Genomic DNA, 20,351 nt, shown 5'->3' on the forward strand with positions numbered 1-20,351 from the left:
GGCTACCAATACCACTTGGGTCGATCTATAAAATCCAGAGGATATCGAAATAACGATCCGGAAACTCAAAACATCAAGAGCACCAGGCCCGGATGGACTGACTAACTTGGACCTGAAACAGTCCCCTAAAAAGTGATCAGAGGTAATCAGCAAAATCTTCGCGGAATGCGGTAAAAGAAAATTGATTCCAGAAACATGGTTGAAAGCGACAATTGTCCCAATATACAAAAAAGGGTGCAGAGAAGACTACAGAGATACAGGCCGATTCCTCTTTTGGATATTATAGGTAAAATCTATGCGACACGCCTGTTGGATCACTTTAGGATCTGGACCAAAAATGCCCCGTCGAGAAATAATTTTCAAACAGGATTTCAGAAAAACGGCAGTACCGCCATTAACATCATGTTCATAAACATACTGAAAGCTAAGGTGAAGGAAGGAGCACCGAAGGTGTACCTCGCATTTGTGGATCTTTCTAAAGCGTTCGACAAAATAGACCGAGAAAAACTGTGGTCGAAACTAACTGACTGGAAATGCCCTACATCGATCCTTGAACCTATAAAAGCACTCCATTCTGAAACCAAGATAAGAGTCAAATTGAATACACAAGGTACATTGTCGCAGGAGATTCCAGTAAACCGAGGTGTAAAACAGGGATGTCCGTTAGCCCTGGCACTTTTCATATCCTTTCTCGGAGACTACCAACTTGTGGAATCTGAAATCAGGGCGCCCCCCCCTAAAATAGGGAAAACCACCAACTCAAGACTTCTGTACACAGATGATGTCATCATTATAGACCAAACCCAAATCGGTCTACAACGAAAATTAGTTAACCTAGCGGGATATATCAATGAGAACAATCTGGAAATAAACAAAACAAAAACGAAAATTCTAATTTTAGAGAAAGCAGCCAGAAAAACATCCAGACAACAGAAGTGGTTCCTCTAAAAAATAAAAATTGAAATTATAAAGCAATTAAAATACTTAGGAGTCAAAATTGACAGCTCAGCGAGTGACAAAGCGCCGCAAGAGATGCTGTGGGACAAGGTGAAATGGTTAATGTCTCAAACAAGATCAGTTGACTACAAATTTGGAAAATTCTCGCTAATTCCATCCATAAATTTCTACAAGACAAAGGTGGTACCGTCACTCATCCATGGAATGGAAGCATCACTTTATAAACCTCGGTCCCTCGGGAACAAACTTGAAGGCCATGTATGGTAAGTGGTCTTGGGTCTGCCGAAGTCGACGTTAATGCCCGCTATCAGACGTGAACTGGGTCTGGTATCTTTAGCATCCTCGGTTGACCAAAGTTCCATGAGACTATATAGAAAAATCATAATGGCAGACACTCTTCCTATATATAACATCATCTTGGAAGAGATCGTAACAGGATCATGTAAGACACTGAAAAAATGGGCTGAAAGGCAAAAAGAGACGTTAAGTCAGATAGCGTGCTCAGAAGATGACCTGAAAGAAAATCCTGACAGAGTGAAACGCAAAATGGACGAGATGGATTGGATTGCCACCATTGAGAAAGCAACCGCGAACAAACTATTGGCACACCTTCCTCCGACTTTCAATAAGGTTAAAAGCCCACACAACTATTGCGCAAAATTTCTGAACAAACGGCAGTGAACCGTGTTTCTGAAAGCAAGGCTAAATTTGTTGTTAACACATGAAATTGTGGCCATTCACGCACCAATGATTGCAAACGGATGCCGCCTATGTAAAAATCAAGATCAAGCAGAAACACTGAAACATCTGGTAATGCGTTGCCCCAAAACTAAACAAAATAGATGAGTATACCTCCAGCCACTCATATTAAACCCCTGGATGGCCGAGGAAGACGAACTTTGGAACAGACTAATCTCAGGAGAGACCACCAGATGGACCGTGGCAATGGTCAAGCTCATAGAACTATCGTTTCTGCAGATCAGCCAGATCTCAAGTGAGGATGCAGCTAGCTGGCACCTAACAAATGGAGTGGGGTTTCCACGTAGGAATACGCACATCAAGAAACGAAGACAAATAGCAATTAAGGGTCAACAGTAGCTAGTAAGATAGCGAAACCCAGACCAACAGATTTTCCCTGTGCGAGGGACTGCACACTACCACCTAAATCTTAAATCAAAAGACATTAAATGCAAAGAAAACGACAAGATATTCAGTTACGTAGATTTGTAGAAAGTAACAAAACAATGAAGCCAACCAGTAACATTACACTCTTGAAAGAATCATTTTTCCTTTGATTAAACACAAGTAAAAAAAAAAAAAAATTTTGTCGGGCAATGGGAAGGAGTCGGGGATTGGAAACCCATTGAGGGAGTAAGGAATTTGGGACTGGAATAAATTGGGTGGTGAATAGAGTTGGGAATTGCGGTATTGGAAGAGCTGGAGAATGGGGGCACTAGGGATGGAATTAATTAGCGATGGAAGGAGTTGGGGGGCAGGCAAAGCATTGGGAACTAAGATGTGGGGCATAGAAAGAATTGGGGAGGAAACACTAGGTATTTGGGGAATAGGAAGAATTGAGAAAGGGAATTGTGGGGGGGGGGTTGGACAGAACCGAAGGGGGAAAAAAGCACTGGGAAAATGAGAAGATACTTGGGAATGGCAGAACTGGGGATGGGTTAGAAGGGGGTAGGGGCACAGAGTGAGGGAATTAAAGAAATAGGGAAAATGAAGACTAATGAAAAGAAGGAAAGAATGAGAAAGACAACTAACAACGAAGGATAGAATGTGAAGAAAGAAAACTAATGACTAGAAGGATAGAATGGGCCTCATTACGACCCTAGCGGTACGGAGTGAACAGTGCCGTAAAAGGTTCCGGCACCGTTCACTCCGTACCGCTGCATTACGAGTTCCCCATCGTGGGACACGGTAAGCACGCCTGGGAAAACCAGGTGTGCTTACTGGGTCCCGCGAGGGGAAGAAGGAGCAAACAACGGGCCATCTCGTAATGGCCCGTTGTTTGCTCCCTCTCCCATTTCCATTCAGCCCTATGGGGGCTGAAATGGGAATGGGGAAGGACCGTGTCTGGGTCCTTGGAGGGAGGAATTACCTGGCCTTCCGAACTCGGAATGGCCCGGTAGGTCCTCATTCCGAGGACCCGGACCCAGACGCGATTTCAGCAGCATTCATGCTGCCAAAAGCGGCATGGTTACCGCTGAACTCGTAATGAGGGCCAATGTGAAGAAAGAAAAATAATGACTGGAAGGATAGAATGAGAAAAAGAAAAGAAAAAGAAGCGTATAGAGAGAATGACTAGGGAGAGAGGGGTCTACCCGGCACGGTCCTCTGGACGCTGACGGGGAGGAGTTTAGGAAGCCACACCCAGCACAGAATCCTGAGGTGTGGTGAAGAAACTCCTGGCTTGATGTTCAATAAAGCTTGCTGCAGCATTTGTGACTTCCACCTTTGACAACTGGTTCTGCCTCCTTATATTCAGGGAAACCACAATATGGGGGTGTGGGGGTTGGGTCTTGGGGAGGTGGAGGAATAACGGCAGTGCAGATAGGAGTTTGGGTCCAATATGACTGGTGTGGTGGATGAAGCCTGAGTCTGTGGAGGGGGGGGCACTGTGGGCTGTCCCCGTTAAGCGTTTAACCGGATGTTAGCCAGATTTATGTCCTTTAAATGTGTTTTTACGCTTGGTTCCCTGAAGGGAATATGCACCATTTCTCTGTGCACGGTCAGAGGTGCAAAGTAAATGTGCATGTTCATTTTGGGAGAGGGAGTGGCATAGCGAACCATGCAAAACAAACGAAACACTGGATAGCTTTAAAAAAACGTAACAAAAAAGCAAAGACTGGCTATATAATCTCGCAGTAGCGTGGACAAGGCTCTCCACTCATTGCAGCCGGTCACAGGTACTGTGGGTGCCACAGGAGCCTGCTTGCTCTGAATCCCTGCTCAGGGGCAGGATGGCTCTTTATTTTCTGAGGCAATATGATCACTCGTCCCAGTGGCCAGTGCACATGCACGCGTTGTGTGTGTGTGTGTGTGTGTTTTCTCTCAAGAAAACCAGCAGCTTGGCAGTCTTCCAATGAAACATTCCTGACAGATCACAAGCCACTTCATCAAAGGCAGTCTACTGTGGAACAGGAGCAAAAACTGCACTTTTCTCAGCCTGATATATCCTCACCACAGAGGACACAGGTCATGACCACATAGGACAGAGCATGTGCAATATTTCTGAATAGCTACTGCCTGCTGAGGCGGTGCCGTCGGAAGGCACCTGGATTAACCAAGAGGAGCGCTTGGTCACTGCGCAGGCTTCTCCCCTACAGCAGTGGTCTTCTAACTATGGCCCCCTGCGGGGGGGGCATGAATGGTGTCTGGGGTATGGGGGGCGCGCGGCTCTTCCAAAAGGGAGTACGGTGACAGATTTGAATGGAAAATAGAAATGACATCTAGGGGGGGCCCACCAGCACTGTTTTTACTCAAAGGGGGAGACAGGGCTCGGCAACAACATTTTTACTCAAGGGGGGCTCGGCATAAAAAGTTTGAATACCACTGCCCTACAGTGCCTGGACTTTGGCCACGCCTTTTCCCCTCAGATTTCACTTGATCCCTTGGGGCAATGCCTAGTGTGGAACCAGATCACCCTTTTGATATCACGGTGAGGAGGCAGGTAAAGGAGCAGTGGCAGCAGAGCTAGCTTCCACTACTTACAATCATGGCTGTCTCCCCCTCACTGGTGGCAGTTGCTAAAAAAGCGGGTATTACTTGCAGTGGCTTGTTTCCTTTCCCCTTCAATTATGGAACGCCACAAGAAAATCACATGCGGAAGCGCCTCCTGCCTTTGTTAAATGTCTCATGAAGTGGACATGACAAGAGCCATGGTCATCTCCTGCGTTGGTTATTGTTGTAATTGCCAGATCCCAATCCGTCCTTCTGTGCGAGCGAGGTCTGCCACTCCAAGAAGTCCCCCGTCGCACATCTTCCACCTAACCACTACTGGCTCTCTGCTTGGTTCTAGAAATTAGGACATATGATTGGAGCTGAGTAGGGAGGCGCCAAGAAAGCAAGGAGCAGAAGCCGGAGAAGCAAGTTTTGAGTAGTACCTCCTGGCTGAGTCCCCAGCATTTGCCTAATTCCTGGACACATACCAGAGCAAGAAATACAATGCCACTCTCCCTGTGGGTGGACACCCTGGCAGTAGCCACAACTCACCACATGGCTTTCGGCCACCAAAATGGGAAACAGTGCCTACAACAGCCCATGACTCATCTTCAAATCCCACTGTTGGGCCTTTCCCTGGAATATCACATTTCTCAGCAAGACTTAAATACACAGGACAATGGCTTTGATAAATGCATTCATAGCCCCCTGCAAGGGTACAATGTCCCTTTCCCTCACACGTCCATATATGTTGCTTGTGACAGAGCTGTGCTGAGAGGCCCCTGGTTGGGGCTCTGAACTAGTTCCTTACCTGTAGAAGTAAGAGTGCTTCTTTCCATCCCCCGGGTCAGAAATGACCGCGCTCACAATGTCCTCTGCGTCGGTACTCGCCAGCTTCACAGAGTGCACGGTGAGGTGTTGGTTCAGGTTAGCGCGGCACTTGGCCGCATACGGGCACAGATGGCATTTGTATTTTCTCTCTTCTGGAACAAAGAGAAAGCACCGTGTCTAGTTGCATATTATATATAACATGATTGCACGACTGAGGACAAGAGCGGGGTAACAACATAAAACGATTGTTTAATGGATATGGCGTACACAGTTAGAATAACGATACATGGGATACAGTACCCCCTACTGTCTGTTATAAGGATATTTCAAGTCACCGAGGAGTTCTGTGACCAAATAGAGGAAGGAACACGAAGGTCGAGTTCCTTTATAAGGTCAGGAAGGTCCAGGAAGCTCTAAGGTGACGTGCAATATCCTTTTTATGTATGGTAGGGCTATTTTATTCCGGGCTCTTATACAGATATTACAAAATAACCTATAGTGAGAATAACGTATAGAAAATAGTGTTCACTTAAAAGGAAGCCAGTAAAAATGAAGAGTGCAAGCTTAATGTGGAGTTAGTCTCTAAAGCTAAGCCACCTGCATCAAGTGAAAAGAACTGTTAAAGGACATAATTCAAAGTAATTACCAATTGACATTTGAGCAAGTGCACGCATCGTACATCACAGGCAGTCTACAGACCTACGGCATCTGTTTATCTGGCTTCTGACAAATAAAAGAACAAGTTTAAGAGAAGCACACACATTGTAGCTTTAAAAAAGTGATGAAATAGCAGAAGCGTCCAGTTGTTAATGTGGCCAGGATGGCTGTTTGTGGTGCTCAGGGACGAAAGTCCACCTCCATTTTAACATGTTCTGTTTAAAACATAGTATAATGAGTGGAAATAATTTTTATAAAAATGAAGTATTAGGGATTATTTCGTTAATTTACTTTTTTATTATTACTGAATACATTACTTTTGAATGGAATATTTGTTTTTAGGTCTGACTAGAGTGAGCTTCGTTTGCTGCCAGAGCTCGTAAAGTTACCTATCAGGGAGGGGGCATGGTGCCAGTCACCTGCTTTGTCATGTATAAGGAGTGAATTTTTCATTTTATTGTTTAAAGCGCAGACCAGAGAGTGTGGGTAGCCAGTATCTGGACTGCAATATTTGAATAATAGTGCAGCACTGTGAGTTGAGGTCTGTGTGTGTGTATGTGCGTCCATTGGAATTAGTCTTTGGTCAGGTGTTGTTGAAACAACCATGTTTTGAGAGATTTTACGAAATTGGAGAATAGTGGGAGTAATTCCGAGCCAACGCCAGGGATTGAGTTCCAGGGATGAGTGCGTGACACGAGAAGGATATTTTGTGGGTCCTCTTTTTGCAGACGGGTTGTGAATCAAGCCAGTTGGTCGATTTGCTGTGCAAAGAGTGTGTGCCACCAGATATGTGGAGCTTAGCCACCAGGTGCACTGGTGTGTTACTCGTGACTGCTTTGTAGATTATGTATACAGTCTTGAACACTATCCTGTCCTGGAGTGGAAGCCAATATCATTCGCGTAGGACGGGGTGATTCAGTCAAATTTCTGTGCACCGATAATAAGACATGCTGCAGCGGGATGGACTGATTTTAGGGGAGCAGATGGGAGCCGTGTCCATCGATGTGCAAGACCACAAGGTTCTGCACTACAGTCCGGAAGTACTGCAGCAGGATGAAGGGGTTGATTTTAAGAAGCGTGGATATTCAGAACCAGGCTATTTGGGCCTTCTTGGCTATGGGTTTCTGGTAGGACAGGCTGCTGTCAATGGTGAAGCCCAAGGATTTTGCCCATTCCAAGAGTTGTGGCTCAAATCCTTCTAGGCGCATATTGCTGAGCTATTGATGGACAAGTTCCTGTTTAGCGGGCGGCCAATGTGGACAAATTCAGTCTTGGATGGGTTTAGTTTGAGGTAGGCTTGTGTATAGGCGTGTTATAAATGCCATATCATATTACAGGCAGTTGATATCCAGGATTGGATGATGGCTAGGTAATAACAGAGACGAATGAAGCCCTGTGCGCTATTTATTCTCATGCACAACTGAGTGTTGTCTGCGTATTTGTGAATGCCTATATTGGGATCTTTGAGGAGAGTGCCCAAAGGCTCCATGTAAAGGTTAAAAAGAATTATTGAGATGATGGAGTCTTGGGGTACTGGAGGACTGGAGTCAGTTAGAATGGAATGCAACAAGTTCATCTGGACAGCCTGACATCTGCCAGAGAGGTGGGAGGTAAACCAATTCAGGACAGCGCCACAGAAGCCCATCCTTTGGGCAAGGAGGGGGTGGAGGATGTGGTGTTCCATGGTGTCGAATGCAGCCGAGATGTCAAGGAGGATGAGGAGGCATGAGTAGACCTTATCTATGAGTTGGAGATCATCATCCACCACCTGAATGGTGGCTGTCACAATGCAAAACCTGGGGGAGAACCATGACTGACAGTCATTTAGGAGGTGAAGATGTTTGATTTCGGCGAGTATTTGTGTAGCAACTACTTTTCCCAAGATTTTGCCAATAAACAAGCAGTTCGGTTGTTGGCCAGTTCATCTGGATCTAGGGTTGGTTTTTTAAAAAGAGGTTGTATGAGGCCAGTCTTGAGGGTGTCCAGGATTGACTCTTTTGGGAGGGAGTCATTAATGATGCTGAGAAACATGTAGAGGACCGGGGCCCACCAATTATTTAATGATGGAGTCTGGAATGATATTGTTAGAGCAAGAAGTAGGTTTGAGGGAGGCAATCATGTTCAGGAGATCTCGGGGCTGGCAGTGGAAGGAAATAATTTGGTCCAGAAGGGTTGTGTGCGTCCTGGAGCAGGGGACGCTAATGCTGTGGGAAGTTGATTTGATGTTCTCTTGGATTTTGCCAATTTTTTTATCAAACGTGTTGATTCTGTTGCATTTTTCCTGAGTTGCTGGTATCTCAGGGATGGGTGAGGGTTTGGTACACTGCTTTACTAAAGAGGACTTTGCTCCTGGTAGAGGCTGCCCCAATGGTGACGGAGTAGAAAGCAGTATTGGCCTCTGTAATCAGAATCCTACTGTTGACATGGAGAGATTTCAGTTTTGTGAGGTCTCGAGCGTTATGGTTTTTGTGCCACCATTACTCTAGGGCTCTGATTGAGCATTAGTTGGAGACAAGCTTAGGAGGTGGGACCAAGGTGCAGCTGGTTTTTAGGGTGGCATGAGTGTCTACCAAATTCATAGCAGAGTTGAATAATTCTAGGAGGCCCGAGGCATTCTGTGATGTGGGGACGTCTGCAAAGTTTGCTTTTAGCTCATTGACCGAAAAGGTTTTGAATGAGCGGCATTGAGCGAGGGGGCATTTAGCCTGACCTTTGCAGAACTTAGTGAAGTGGATGAGCAATAGTGGGATAGCGGTGTCGTCAGACCAGTCAAGTGGGATAGGGCCTGCCCAGGTGATGAGGATGATGATGTGATGTCTAGGGTGTTGCCTTTGTTGTGGGTGGGGGACAGCTCACTATGCTTAAGGTCCACGACACAGGTCAGTGGGAAAAGCATGCTTTAAGTGTGCTTCTCGGCCTGTGGCTCTTGGACGTTAAAATCACAGAGAAAGACATTATGTGAATGTGCTATTTTGACAGAGGAAAGTAAGTTGGGTTTTGCCGGTGATGAAAGAGTCCCTCATGTTAGGTGATCTGTAAATGAGGTGGAAAGCGATGGATTTCTTGTGCGATAAAGGGAACAGGCAGGTAAGTGATTCAAAAGAGCTTGTTCAGGGAGAGGGGATGATGGAGCATGGCCAATCGCTCCTGTCAATGTTTGCCACTCCGCCTCCTGCACTTCCTGGCCAGGCGGCATGTTGGCTGCAGTAGCCTTTGGGTAGGGGGATGTCGAAAACATGGGGGGAGGATGCCGGAGAGAGCTCTACTAAGTTAGTTGCCATTTTGAAGGAGCGAGTGGCGCAACCTAAACAGGGAAGATACTTATCCTTATTCTTTTAAAAACAAGTTTTGTTTCCTTGCTTCTTGGTAGAGTGATATGTTTTTCTTATTTGGTGGTACATTCCAAGACACACACACATTCCAAGGTACTGTTTATGAGCATGCCCCAGGTATCAGTGTCTGAAGGTTGGGGTGAAGCAGACAGTAGGAGTCCACAATTGGGTTGCCATGGAGATGCTGTCAGTCAGCAGAACCAACAGCTCCTGGTTGAGCCGCTAAGAGGGGTAAACCGAGCCATGACGGTCAGGCAGGCAGGGGGAGAGGCCAGTGGAGTGGCTGTCCTTTCTGTGGCCCATGGGCCCCTGTTGTACTGAACAAGCTCCTGTGTCAGAGTCCATGCCAGGTTTCAGACATCAAAACAGCCGCTGGATTGAACCATGGTGCAGAGAGTAACAGGTGCAACTTACAGTACATATCAGGGGCACAAGGGTTGTTCCTCAGACTCACTGAAGTACAAACAGCTGCCACCCGAGGTCACTCTTTTTTAAGGAACACACGATTTATTTGGTTAATATGGAACCCCATCTCAACCTTTTTAAATTGAGTGGCCATATTCAGAGCCTGTGAGTTTAGAACGACCCAGCAGTTAAATCCAGGCTGGAAACAGGATGTCGAAATCTCTTGTACTAAAAGCTCAGTGTATCTGTGATTCCTTTTTACTAACCAGAAACTCAGCCTGTCCTCTGCCGGGCCCCGTCAATGGGATTCCTGATAAACACAGCTTCATTTCAGCATCTGGCTCCTTTCCTGAGCAGAAGATATGCTGGGACATTCACTTTTGCAAGTGAGAGCTTGCTTCCTCTAAATGGCAAGCAAAAGTGGCACTCCCCAGCAACAGCATGTCCCTCTGAATACATGTCTCAAGCAATGCCTGGAACATCAGCTTCATTTGATCAATTTCTGCTGTTGGTCGCTGTATGTCTGCCCACCCAGGATTTTCCATCACTCTACCCACCATGCACCCACCACCTCATCTAACCCATGCATTCTCTCATTATTGTTTAAGGCCCGAGCAATTGTCGGTTGTTTCCAGTATCTTTATGGCGAGTGGATCTAAAGAAAAGAACTGTGTGTGTGTAGTGGTGGCTAGTGACTTTTTAACGGGTGGGGTGTATATTATTTGCACACATTTGCGTAGGGCAAGACATCCTGAACCAACTAAGGGCGTTCTCAGGGCAGGGCTGTGACGAGGGTGGGTGCTGGCGGGGGGACAAACAGCCCCATGCCTCCCACAGGCATTGGCCTTGAAGGGGGCCCTTTTGCCACCCCCCCCTTGCTGGCAGTGTGTATTTGATAACACCTACTTGCTGGTGCCATCCTACTGGTGTCCACTCCCTCTGCCATTAGCACCGCACATCACCCTTCAATAGTGACATGGCAGGGTGCAGGCTGGCAACAAAAGGAGAATGACAGCGGCTCCTATTATGCCCCTTTCTTGGCTGTGTTATGCACACAGAGAACACCTCTCTGCCACCCGAACTCTCTGCAGCTTGCTTTAATGGCAGAATGGCCTGTTTCCTGTATGATCTCTGGCCATATTCCGTTATTCCTGTGAACTCCCCAACTGCCTTCCCCAGTTTTCAGGAGGAAGCGTGCCTAGACTGGTATCGTACTGATTTTTGGGTCCAGCAAGCTGTGTGAAGGCGTCATCATTTTACTGCCAATGCATTCATAACCCCATCCCATTCAGCTTTAGACATGCCAGCATAACATAAGATGGGCGCATCTCAAGGGAGCAAAGGAACACTTGGATATGATTTTTATACAGACATGTCAGAAGGTGAACAAGTGTTGCAGAAGTCACACTTAGAGCGGCACTCATTCAAGACTATGGCCCTCATTACGACCCTGGCGGAAATCGAAAAACGATGGCGGAAATGCAATACCGCCATCGAATACCGCTCGGTGCGATTATGACCCGTCACCGTAAAGTACGATGCCATTAGCGACACCGTAGTGAACGCCAACGCTAACTGCACCAAGTACGCGCACGCGCGCACTGCGAAACCGTAATTACCACCATGGCGCAACGGTACGGGAATTCTGACCCTAGCGGACATGTACCTAACGCCATCAAGCATGGCGGAAAGTACCATTCCGCCATGGTGAGAAGTACGGCATCGCAAACCAACCGTAAAAGGCCCTACTGAGTGCCTGTACACCACTCCCTGGCCACATTGCACAACTCCTCGTAGGTGCAATGAAGTCACACAATGCAACCAGTGAAATGTACAAGTCACCCATGCATGCCAACGAACAAATGAATGTAGGGGCTCCAAGTGCCTTGTGAGTGGCCATCCATATTAACCATGGCACCATTGCCGTACTGATGCAGCACAGGCATGTGAAGCTTCAAGTACAGCAACATGAACTGAAAACTGAGACAAACAAAAACAGGCCCCCCATCGCTTGACACCAGTGTAAGGCAACATACAAAGCAGTATCCTGAGTGAGACTGCACCAGCCCTGTACTCCTGCCAGTAAACAAACCAACCATCAGCATAAGCATGTACCACACAAGTTGGCAGAGTGACTGAGCAGCCAGGCACATCTCAAGAGGGGCCAATGGGAGCAGCAGGGCACAGATGGCACGAATACAGAAGCTATTCCAATGGACATGACCTCAGTCTCCCTCCAAGAAACGCACGCAAACACAGGCACCTGTGACCAGCCATATTCTGAAAATCACATCATTCCACCAATCCACCTGGCTGACCGGCATCTGTTACACAAAAGCTAATCCTCCTCCCATGAGCATGACATCATCAAAACAGACATAATTGCATCCCCTATCCCTGACCTTACTGGCCTTCGTAGGCAAACGCGCCCAGTACAGTACCACGCAACTATACTCAGAAGGCCGAACCCAAAGCAGATCTCCTCACAATACATCGCTCCACAAATAGGAATATGCTACATTACTTGCAAAGAATAACGCTACACGGTCAATATCATAATCAAAATTTAATGCACAACAAAATCACCCGGGCCATACAGCTATTAGGTCATGAACTCCAAATCATATCTCATAATTGTGGGCTGCATCCGCAATAAATGACCAGCTTCTTCTTGTGTGACGCCCTGTTCCTCCATGGTACACAGGGGCTACATTCACGTTCAAAAAGGCAACATGGAAGCGCCTAGAACCGCAGGGCCGTCCCATTAGGTAGGCACTAGTCCAGCTGAAAGCTCGAAATGTTGCTCCTAGCCACTAGTACTGCGTAAGGGCATGTGGGCCATTGGCGATCGTCCCATAAGATCGTAATGGTGCTCCACTGATTAACACGAAGCAGCAGGTGTCGGGAGTAAAAGCCATCTGCAGGAGTGGCATACAGATGGCAGCGGCAAAAGGGGAGGAGATACCTGTCACCCAAATGAAACGAAAAAGAATAGTATGGGCATCTGAACTCCATTTGAATTACTCACTTCAAAGATCACACTAAATCCACAGCCATATGCATGCTAGCCCACTCAAAAGGATTATTCGCACCCAAAAATCACTTGCGAATCATAACTATATAAATCGAGGTGAAAACACTATTACAAACGAGTGTTTGTGTGCATGCGTCTGTTAAAACAGAATCCATTAGATGGGATTAGTAACGTGCATAGACACAAGTGTTTGAAGGCGCGTCGAGACAGGGAGGGTTCAACAAGGGCAGATAGACGATGGTCCCACTATGGCAGCCCTGCATCACATAGCGCAGAGGAAGTTGATAGATTCCAAAAAGCCATGTACATGGCAGACTCTCTATTAAATCATCTGTCCATGCATCCATACATCATTCCCTCATCCCGGTATAAAAACGCCTGATTATTTACTCACATAACATTTGAAATTTCCATTGAATCTGTGCTTAATGCAGTCTGCAAAATCCACTGTGCTCCAGGCCGGAATTCTAGTGTTGTGAAGTAACATGTATTTGGGAACGTCCTGCCTTATCCTCCACTACGCTATTGCGCATCCCATACTATTCATATCAATCATTGCATTCTCGGCATGGCCCCTGTCCCAAGGACATTAAACAATAGAACTTTCTATCTGCAGTCAGACCTGTGGGCGTCTCCTCGCCGCTAGCTGGAAACCGAAAGCGCTGTCCTTCGAATTCCTCATTTGCAACATCACGTCGAAAAGGCATCTGTGACCGCTTGAAATCACAAATCCATCCATTTAGTGCGGCAGTGTGTGAAAATGGCAACTGGCTTCACTCACAAATGGGACGCCCCGCCCGTCGGTGAACCGCGGTACAGCGCTGCATGAGGGTCCACCGTTAATCGAGTACTACATTCCACTGACCCTTCACAAGTTTGTTCCTGACTGCAAAGATAGTATGTGAAACAATGGGACCATAGCAGAATTAACATATGAAGCAATATCTCACTGCCATCGGGATGAAATACATGGTTGTAATAGCAAGATGCCATGCGTCGATTTGCAGCGTTGTGTGCGGGACGTGCTCGCCCAAAGGGGATTGCAGCTTGCACAGGTGGAATGAATCACCACAGGTGGAGGCTATACAGCTTGAAAACACATAAATTGCACACCCAACCCCCTCCCACAACCACACCCACTCCAAAATGCTACCGGCAGGACTAGCGATGTTGGCCCTGGGGGACCTGATAGCACTGCAAGTACTCCAACTTCAAGAAGAAGACGAACACCAACTACTACAACAACTGGCCGCACAGAGGAGACGCAGGAGGAGGAGGAGGGCAAGGCAGGGCCAGCAAGGCACACCAGCACAGCCACTACCACCACGCAGGCAGCCCGCAATCCCACGCCTCCGAGCACATCCGTTCAACCTCACTGATGAGCAGATCCACACCCTCTACCGTTTGGACCGGGACACCATAACCGCCATTGTGGACATGACACACGCTGATCTTGTCAGCATGATAGATAGCCCAACCGCCATCCCACCCCTACTGAAGGTGGTGTCTGTACTCCACTTCCTGGCCACAGGCACCTACCAGCACACAGTCGGACAGTTGCATGGCATTTCACAGCCACTGTTGTCACGGACACTATTGCAAGTGCTTGATGCCCTCCTGAAGCACGCAGACGACTACATCTCTCTACCACGCTCGGAGCAGGAAATTACGAACACAAAAGTGGGATTCCATGCACTTGCTGACATACCGGGTTGCATTGGTGCCATCGACTGCACCCATGTGGAATTGGTTGTCCCACATGCCATGGAGGCCCAGTACCGCAACCGAAAACAATATCATTCTCTTAATGTACAAATGGTGTGTGACTCAAACAGGATCATTACACATTGTTGTGCCCGATTTCCTGGATCAACCCATGATTCCATGGTCTTACGGAACTCTACAATACCACGCTACATGGAGCGACATGCAGGGAACAGATCCTGGCTACTCGGTGAGTCTCATTTCATGCATGATAATGTGGGGTATGTGATGCGGCAATGACCTGGCAGGAAGGGGGGGGGGTGCTTACGTAGCAATGTCATTCCTCAAACATCCTTTATTGTCCACATACAGGTGATGCCGGGTATCCACTGAAGAGATGGCTCCTTACACCACTCCGGAACCCACAGAACCAGCATGAGGAGGACTACAACCATGCCCACTCACGTACCCGTGTAGTCATAGAACAGGCATTCGGCCTACTGAAGGGTCGTTTCCGCTGCCTCAGCAGGTCTGGCGGGGCACTCCTGTACCGCCATGAGAAGGTTGCAAAGATGGTCATGGCATGTGTCATGCTACACAACATGTGCATACGTAGAAATGTGCCCATGCCCCCTGACGCAGAACTGCAAGCACCTGAATATGGTCATGATGTGGGTGGGGATGTGGCAGCACCTCAAGGAGTCCGCGAGGCACAGGAGGGCCGTGAAATTCGTCAGATTATCATAGATTCATGCTTCTAGCACTCACGCCTGGTGGCTGATACATGGACACGGGACTTGTGGCACTGTGTGTGTCTGGAACATGCACAATATGGACTGTACGCCTATAATGGCCTCGTACACAAAGATCAATGTCCACACATCTCATTGGATGATTGTGAAATGTTTATAGCATATGTGAAATTGTGTTACACACCCCATCGACCCGCCACCCAAGTAAGCCCAACACACCCCCTCCACCCTCCTACCTCCCCCCCGAACACCAGTGTCCAAGGATGCTCATTGTCAGTGGGCAGACGCTATTGCAAGCCCCCTCTCCGGGTATCAGGGGCACCCCTGCCTGTGGAGCGCAGGTTCCTCCCAGATCTACGTTGGGGGCTGCCCTGGACGGAACTTGCAACGGATGATGTCTCTGCCTGCTCACGTCCATGCATGTCCCTAAGGGTTTGTGAGAGCTCAGTGAGCACACGGCGCACAGCGGCAAGTTCAGCACATACGTCTTTGGACGTCGCATGCAGTTCCCTCCTCAGGCTCTCGGTGCTTCTCTCCATTTGTACTCTCAGGCTCTCGGTGCTTCTCTCCATGTGTACTCTCAGGCTCTCGGTGCTTCTCTCCATTTCTGCCCTTAGTGTCTCTGTACATGTTTCTATGGCTGCCTTGGTACCCCCACATTCATCAGCATGGTCCTTGAGGAGCGTGGCCAGTTGCTGCTGTTGCACGATCACCTGGTCGAGGGACTGTTGCCTCTGCTGGGCCATGGCCATTTGCGGTGGTGTCACAGAGGGGCTGATCACCTCATGTTGCCTTGACACAGGGCTTGTGGGGGATGGCCAGTCGTCGTCTTGTGAGTGCCCCTGCGTGGTATCCTCATGGTGTACGGGATGAAACAAACAGGGGGATTGAGACAGGTCATGGATGGATAGTACATCGACATCACCGTTTTCTGTGTCGGAGCATGCTGCCATTAATGCAGTGTCACCTATGGTGCTGCTGCCACCAGAAGCAGTGCCTTCTGTGGCATCCATTGGGGGGGCCTGTGGTGGTGGTGGTGTTGTGGCCATGCTGGCTGCTGGAGTGCCTGTTGAAGTCCCCTCCTGTGTGCTGCCACTTGATTTGTGCTGCTGCCGTGTCTTGATCCGTGCAGCTGAGGTGGAGGGTCTTTGGCCGTTGGTCTTGGCCCTCTTTGCAGGTGTGCTGGTAGGGGTGTCCTGGAGCTCGTCGTTTGAATCGGACCCTGTGGTGGAGTAAAGGAGGGCGAGCGTTATTAATGGGTCTGTGGAAATTGGAATGGCAATGTATCACATGCATTGGGGTGGTACCTGAGGGTGATTTGGGTCAGGGCCTTGGAGGTGGTTTCATTTTTGTGTGGATTGAGGGTGCAGTTGTATTGCAGCCTGCAGTTAGGGGGTGCCTTCTGCACGTGTAGAGGGTGTTTTTAGGAATTTTAATTATTTATTTATTTAATTTGACTTTTAATGTCCGCTATCAGGCCAATGTAAGTGGACGTTCTCCTGGACATGTGTTTCTGTTGCACTATGTGGACACATGGTACTTCACATGATTGGACATTGTGGTTTTAGCATAGTTTTATTTGGCCCACCTACCTGATTCTTCGGATGTCTGCACTCCTTTCTCCATCCCTCCGACTCCCTCTATGGTCTCCATTCCAATGGTGGAGGCACAGATTTCTTCCCAGGGGGTCAACTTGATGGGTGATTCCGATCCTCCCCCGGTAGCTGTGGCAATGTTACGGTTGGCGGATAGTATGCTCCGTACGCGTATCCGCAAGTCGTCCCATCGCTTTCTGCATTGCTGTGGGTTGCGGGGTGCGGTCCCCACCGCACTTACCCGCTGTGCCACCAGGGCCAATATGGCCTTCTTGTTCGCAAGTGCCGTCCTGGTCATTTGCGTCGAGAAGACGACGGCAGCATTCTCCTGGAGGGTCTCTGTGAGCACCGTGAGTTCCTCACGTGAGAAGTGGACCTGCCGCTTGCGGTCGCACGCTTTTTTCGCTACTTTTCCCATTGTTTTGGTTTCACTAGGGTGGATGACGGGTTGGGATGTCTCTCAGGGTAGTATTTTTAATGGTTGTGTGAATATTCTGATTTTATAGGTGTACGGCGTGCTGTTTCCCGTTCTGGGACCATGTTTTTGCTTCCGTTTCCGTATATTTACGGTCATCGTATTTTCCGATTGCCGCTCATTACGGTGACCGCTATGTCCGGTGGCGGAATTGCACCTAGGTCGCCGTACGACGGCGGTGAGGGGCGTTTTGGGGACATTTCCGCCATCGCGGACTTTGCACTTCCGCCAAGGCGTAGTGCTCGTGCCCGATGGGTCAGAATTAGCCGCACTTTACACTGTCGTGCAATGGCGGAAACGCTATTTACGCTATGGCGGTCAGGTCAGTTGCTTTCCGCCAGGGTCGTAATGAGGGCCAATGACATTATTCTGAGCCTATGGCTGGATTTATTGATGCTAATATTTAGGTATGAACAATGATTCATTACTTTACATAAAACACTGAAATACAATTCTTATTACCCAGCAAACAAAATGAACACTCATTTGTCGACAGCAGAAGGATATAAGGTTGAGTAGACCTTTCTCAGATTCAAATCTGTGACCTGCAGATACATAGTTCCCAGCAGTGAGCACTTGACTCAGCTCTCTTACCAGATAGTTCTTCTTATTTGTGCATACCACAGCATTTTGAAACGCATTGGCTGTGGGAGTAAGATTTCTAATTCATATAACACTTATTGTTACATTGCTTAGAAGCAGGAGAACTATGTCAAGGACCCCTCGTATATGTGATATTAGTGTTAAATTTTGTTTTAAAAAGGACTGGTGGGGACGGGAAAGGTAGTGGTTAGGGAGCCTAATAAATGTTTCTTTTTAACTGCACATTTGATTAAACAACATACTTTACCGCATTTGGTTAGCTCAGCGAGTTAAAAGCTCAACTCTGACATGTGCCAGCCTTTACTTTCCAAGTTAATATTTCAGCAGACCTGAATCAGCCATTCATTCTTCTTAGGTGGATTAAGTGTTATTAGATTTGGTTGTAATAACACCTATTTTTACAGTGCTTAGAAGCAGACACAGTCAGATGTGCATAAAAATGTGATATAATAATGAATATTCTACCTGGATTTGGGAAAATCTAGGCCAGAGTGACATCAAAACATGGGGTGTGTATGTAAAGGGAAAAGGCGGCATACAAGTGTGTACACCCCCTTTTGCCCTTCAGATTTTCACTCTGCAATGCAAAGTGAGTAAACTCTACCTGGCCACTTGCCATGCTCACATGGCAGACACTCACTAACTGCTGGAGCATTTGTATGGTGGAGCATTTGTATGGTGGAGAGGAAGAAGGTGGTGGAAGCTCAAGTTGTGTTACGCCCCTCCTCTCTGCCATACAAATGATTGAAAATGTGGTGTGGCGTGGCTGAAAGGCATTAAAGCCTTACTCAAGCGCTGTTGGGCAGAAACCTTTGCCGGATTACATTTGACTTGGCTGCTCCCATTCAACGTGTGGCTGCTTTTGCTGTGGGTCAGTGATCAGCTAGTTGAGCCTGTGAACTCGGCTCTCCTACTGCTGCCTGCAAGGGACTTCAAAACCCCTTTCCCAGCATGAAGCACGCACAATCCAAAGTGCGATTATGAAGTGTGAGCGCAGTTGGGCAGTTAGGGGGACAAACGGGATCAATAGGGTGAGTGACATTTCCACAGTGGTTCTGTGGAGGTGGAATTTGGTTACAGTGGGAAGTTTGCGATAAACAGGGGTGAAAGAATTAATTGCGCAGTTTGTGTAAACCCTCAGACAAATCCCGACATGAGCAAATGCTCAAGATGGCAAGAAAGCTCCCACACCCAGACTCTCCTGGCGAGGGAGGAAGCTCATTGTTACTTAGTGGACGGGCAAAGGGACAACACTTTGAATATTTGACCAAAGCTGCTCAAACCACTACTTTTTTTAGTAGAGTGCCGCGTGTGGAAATCAATGAGAACAATGTCATTAATAGACAGTATGTCACGGATAAGCCTCTTAAGTCTACTGTAATGGATGAGGAAATGTTAAATGTAACTAGTGGGCATGGAGAGAGTAACGGCCTACAGCTCCTGGGAAATAATATGTCACCCTCCTTTTATTCTGATGGAGAAGGGGAAGAGACAGAGGTTTCAATTACCTCTTACGCTTCAACTCCTCATCTGGCCTAGAGGAAACAAACTCTCTCCCCAATTCAGATTTCAGAGCGGGAACAACAAGGAAACGCAGAGGTGGCCCTAGCGGCACTGAATTACATCATTTCCACCTTATACAAGGATATTAAGGCGGAAATCCGTAAGCACACAATTATTTTACATTCAATCCAATTGGATGTAATTACTAAGGAAGCTGATGTAAAGGCTTTATTTAAGAATAAAACTCTGTTTGGAATGTCACACCTTTCGCAAAGCATACAAATGTTACAGAATTCGACTGGTCCTAGACAGACAAGGATTCCTGGTTAAATAGAATGTAGGGAACATAGTTTTACCCCCAGTATTTTGATTGAAGATCCTTTGCCTGGCATTGAAGTTCCTCTGTGTGTCCCAGTTTAACATTTGAGAGACAATACTGAAGAGTTCAATAAGGAACTGGGAGCGAGGACAGCTTTGCAAAAGCATAAGAACATTGGTTTGAAATTTGAGAAAACATAAAGAATACTAAAACCAGGGGAAAAAACAGAAGATTATCTCATTAATTTCCCAGGAACCTCAGTATACTGAAATTGACGAATATTCCATAAATCTAGTAGTATAGGAACGGGGATGGATAAAGTTAATGTAATGAGGAAAATGATCAGAACAATGTTTCAAGGGGTGATAATGAGGAAGGGGGAGTGGGGCTTGTTGAAAATCAACTGAATTATGATTCTGTTGTAAATCAATTGAATGCTGATTGTGTGTTACTCCCCTGTCCGTGGCTACACAGTTTGAAGAGTTATCAGGAACTGAAATAATGGGTCTAAAGCC

General features: G+C 47.3%; 1 protein-coding gene across 4 annotated transcripts in view; it reads right to left on the bottom strand.

The window, feature by feature from the left end:
* The window catches only part of ZNF827 (zinc finger protein 827), an 883,430-nt gene that overhangs the window by 73,215 nt on the left and 789,864 nt on the right, over nt 1-20,351 (bottom strand). For all 4 annotated transcript variants that reach the window (XM_069631232.1, XM_069631231.1, XM_069631233.1 and 1 more), the window contains one exon: nt 5,438-5,609. In XM_069631232.1, coding sequence (XP_069487333.1) covers nt 5,438-5,609 — 172 coding nt within the window. The remainder of the gene's footprint in view (nt 1-5,437; nt 5,610-20,351) is intronic.

This window comes from Ambystoma mexicanum, chromosome 6q, assembly GCF_040938575.1.
Source record: "Ambystoma mexicanum isolate Mex_15411 chromosome 6q, UKY_AmexF1_1, whole genome shotgun sequence".
Lineage (NCBI taxonomy): Eukaryota > Metazoa > Chordata > Amphibia > Caudata > Ambystomatidae > Ambystoma > Ambystoma mexicanum.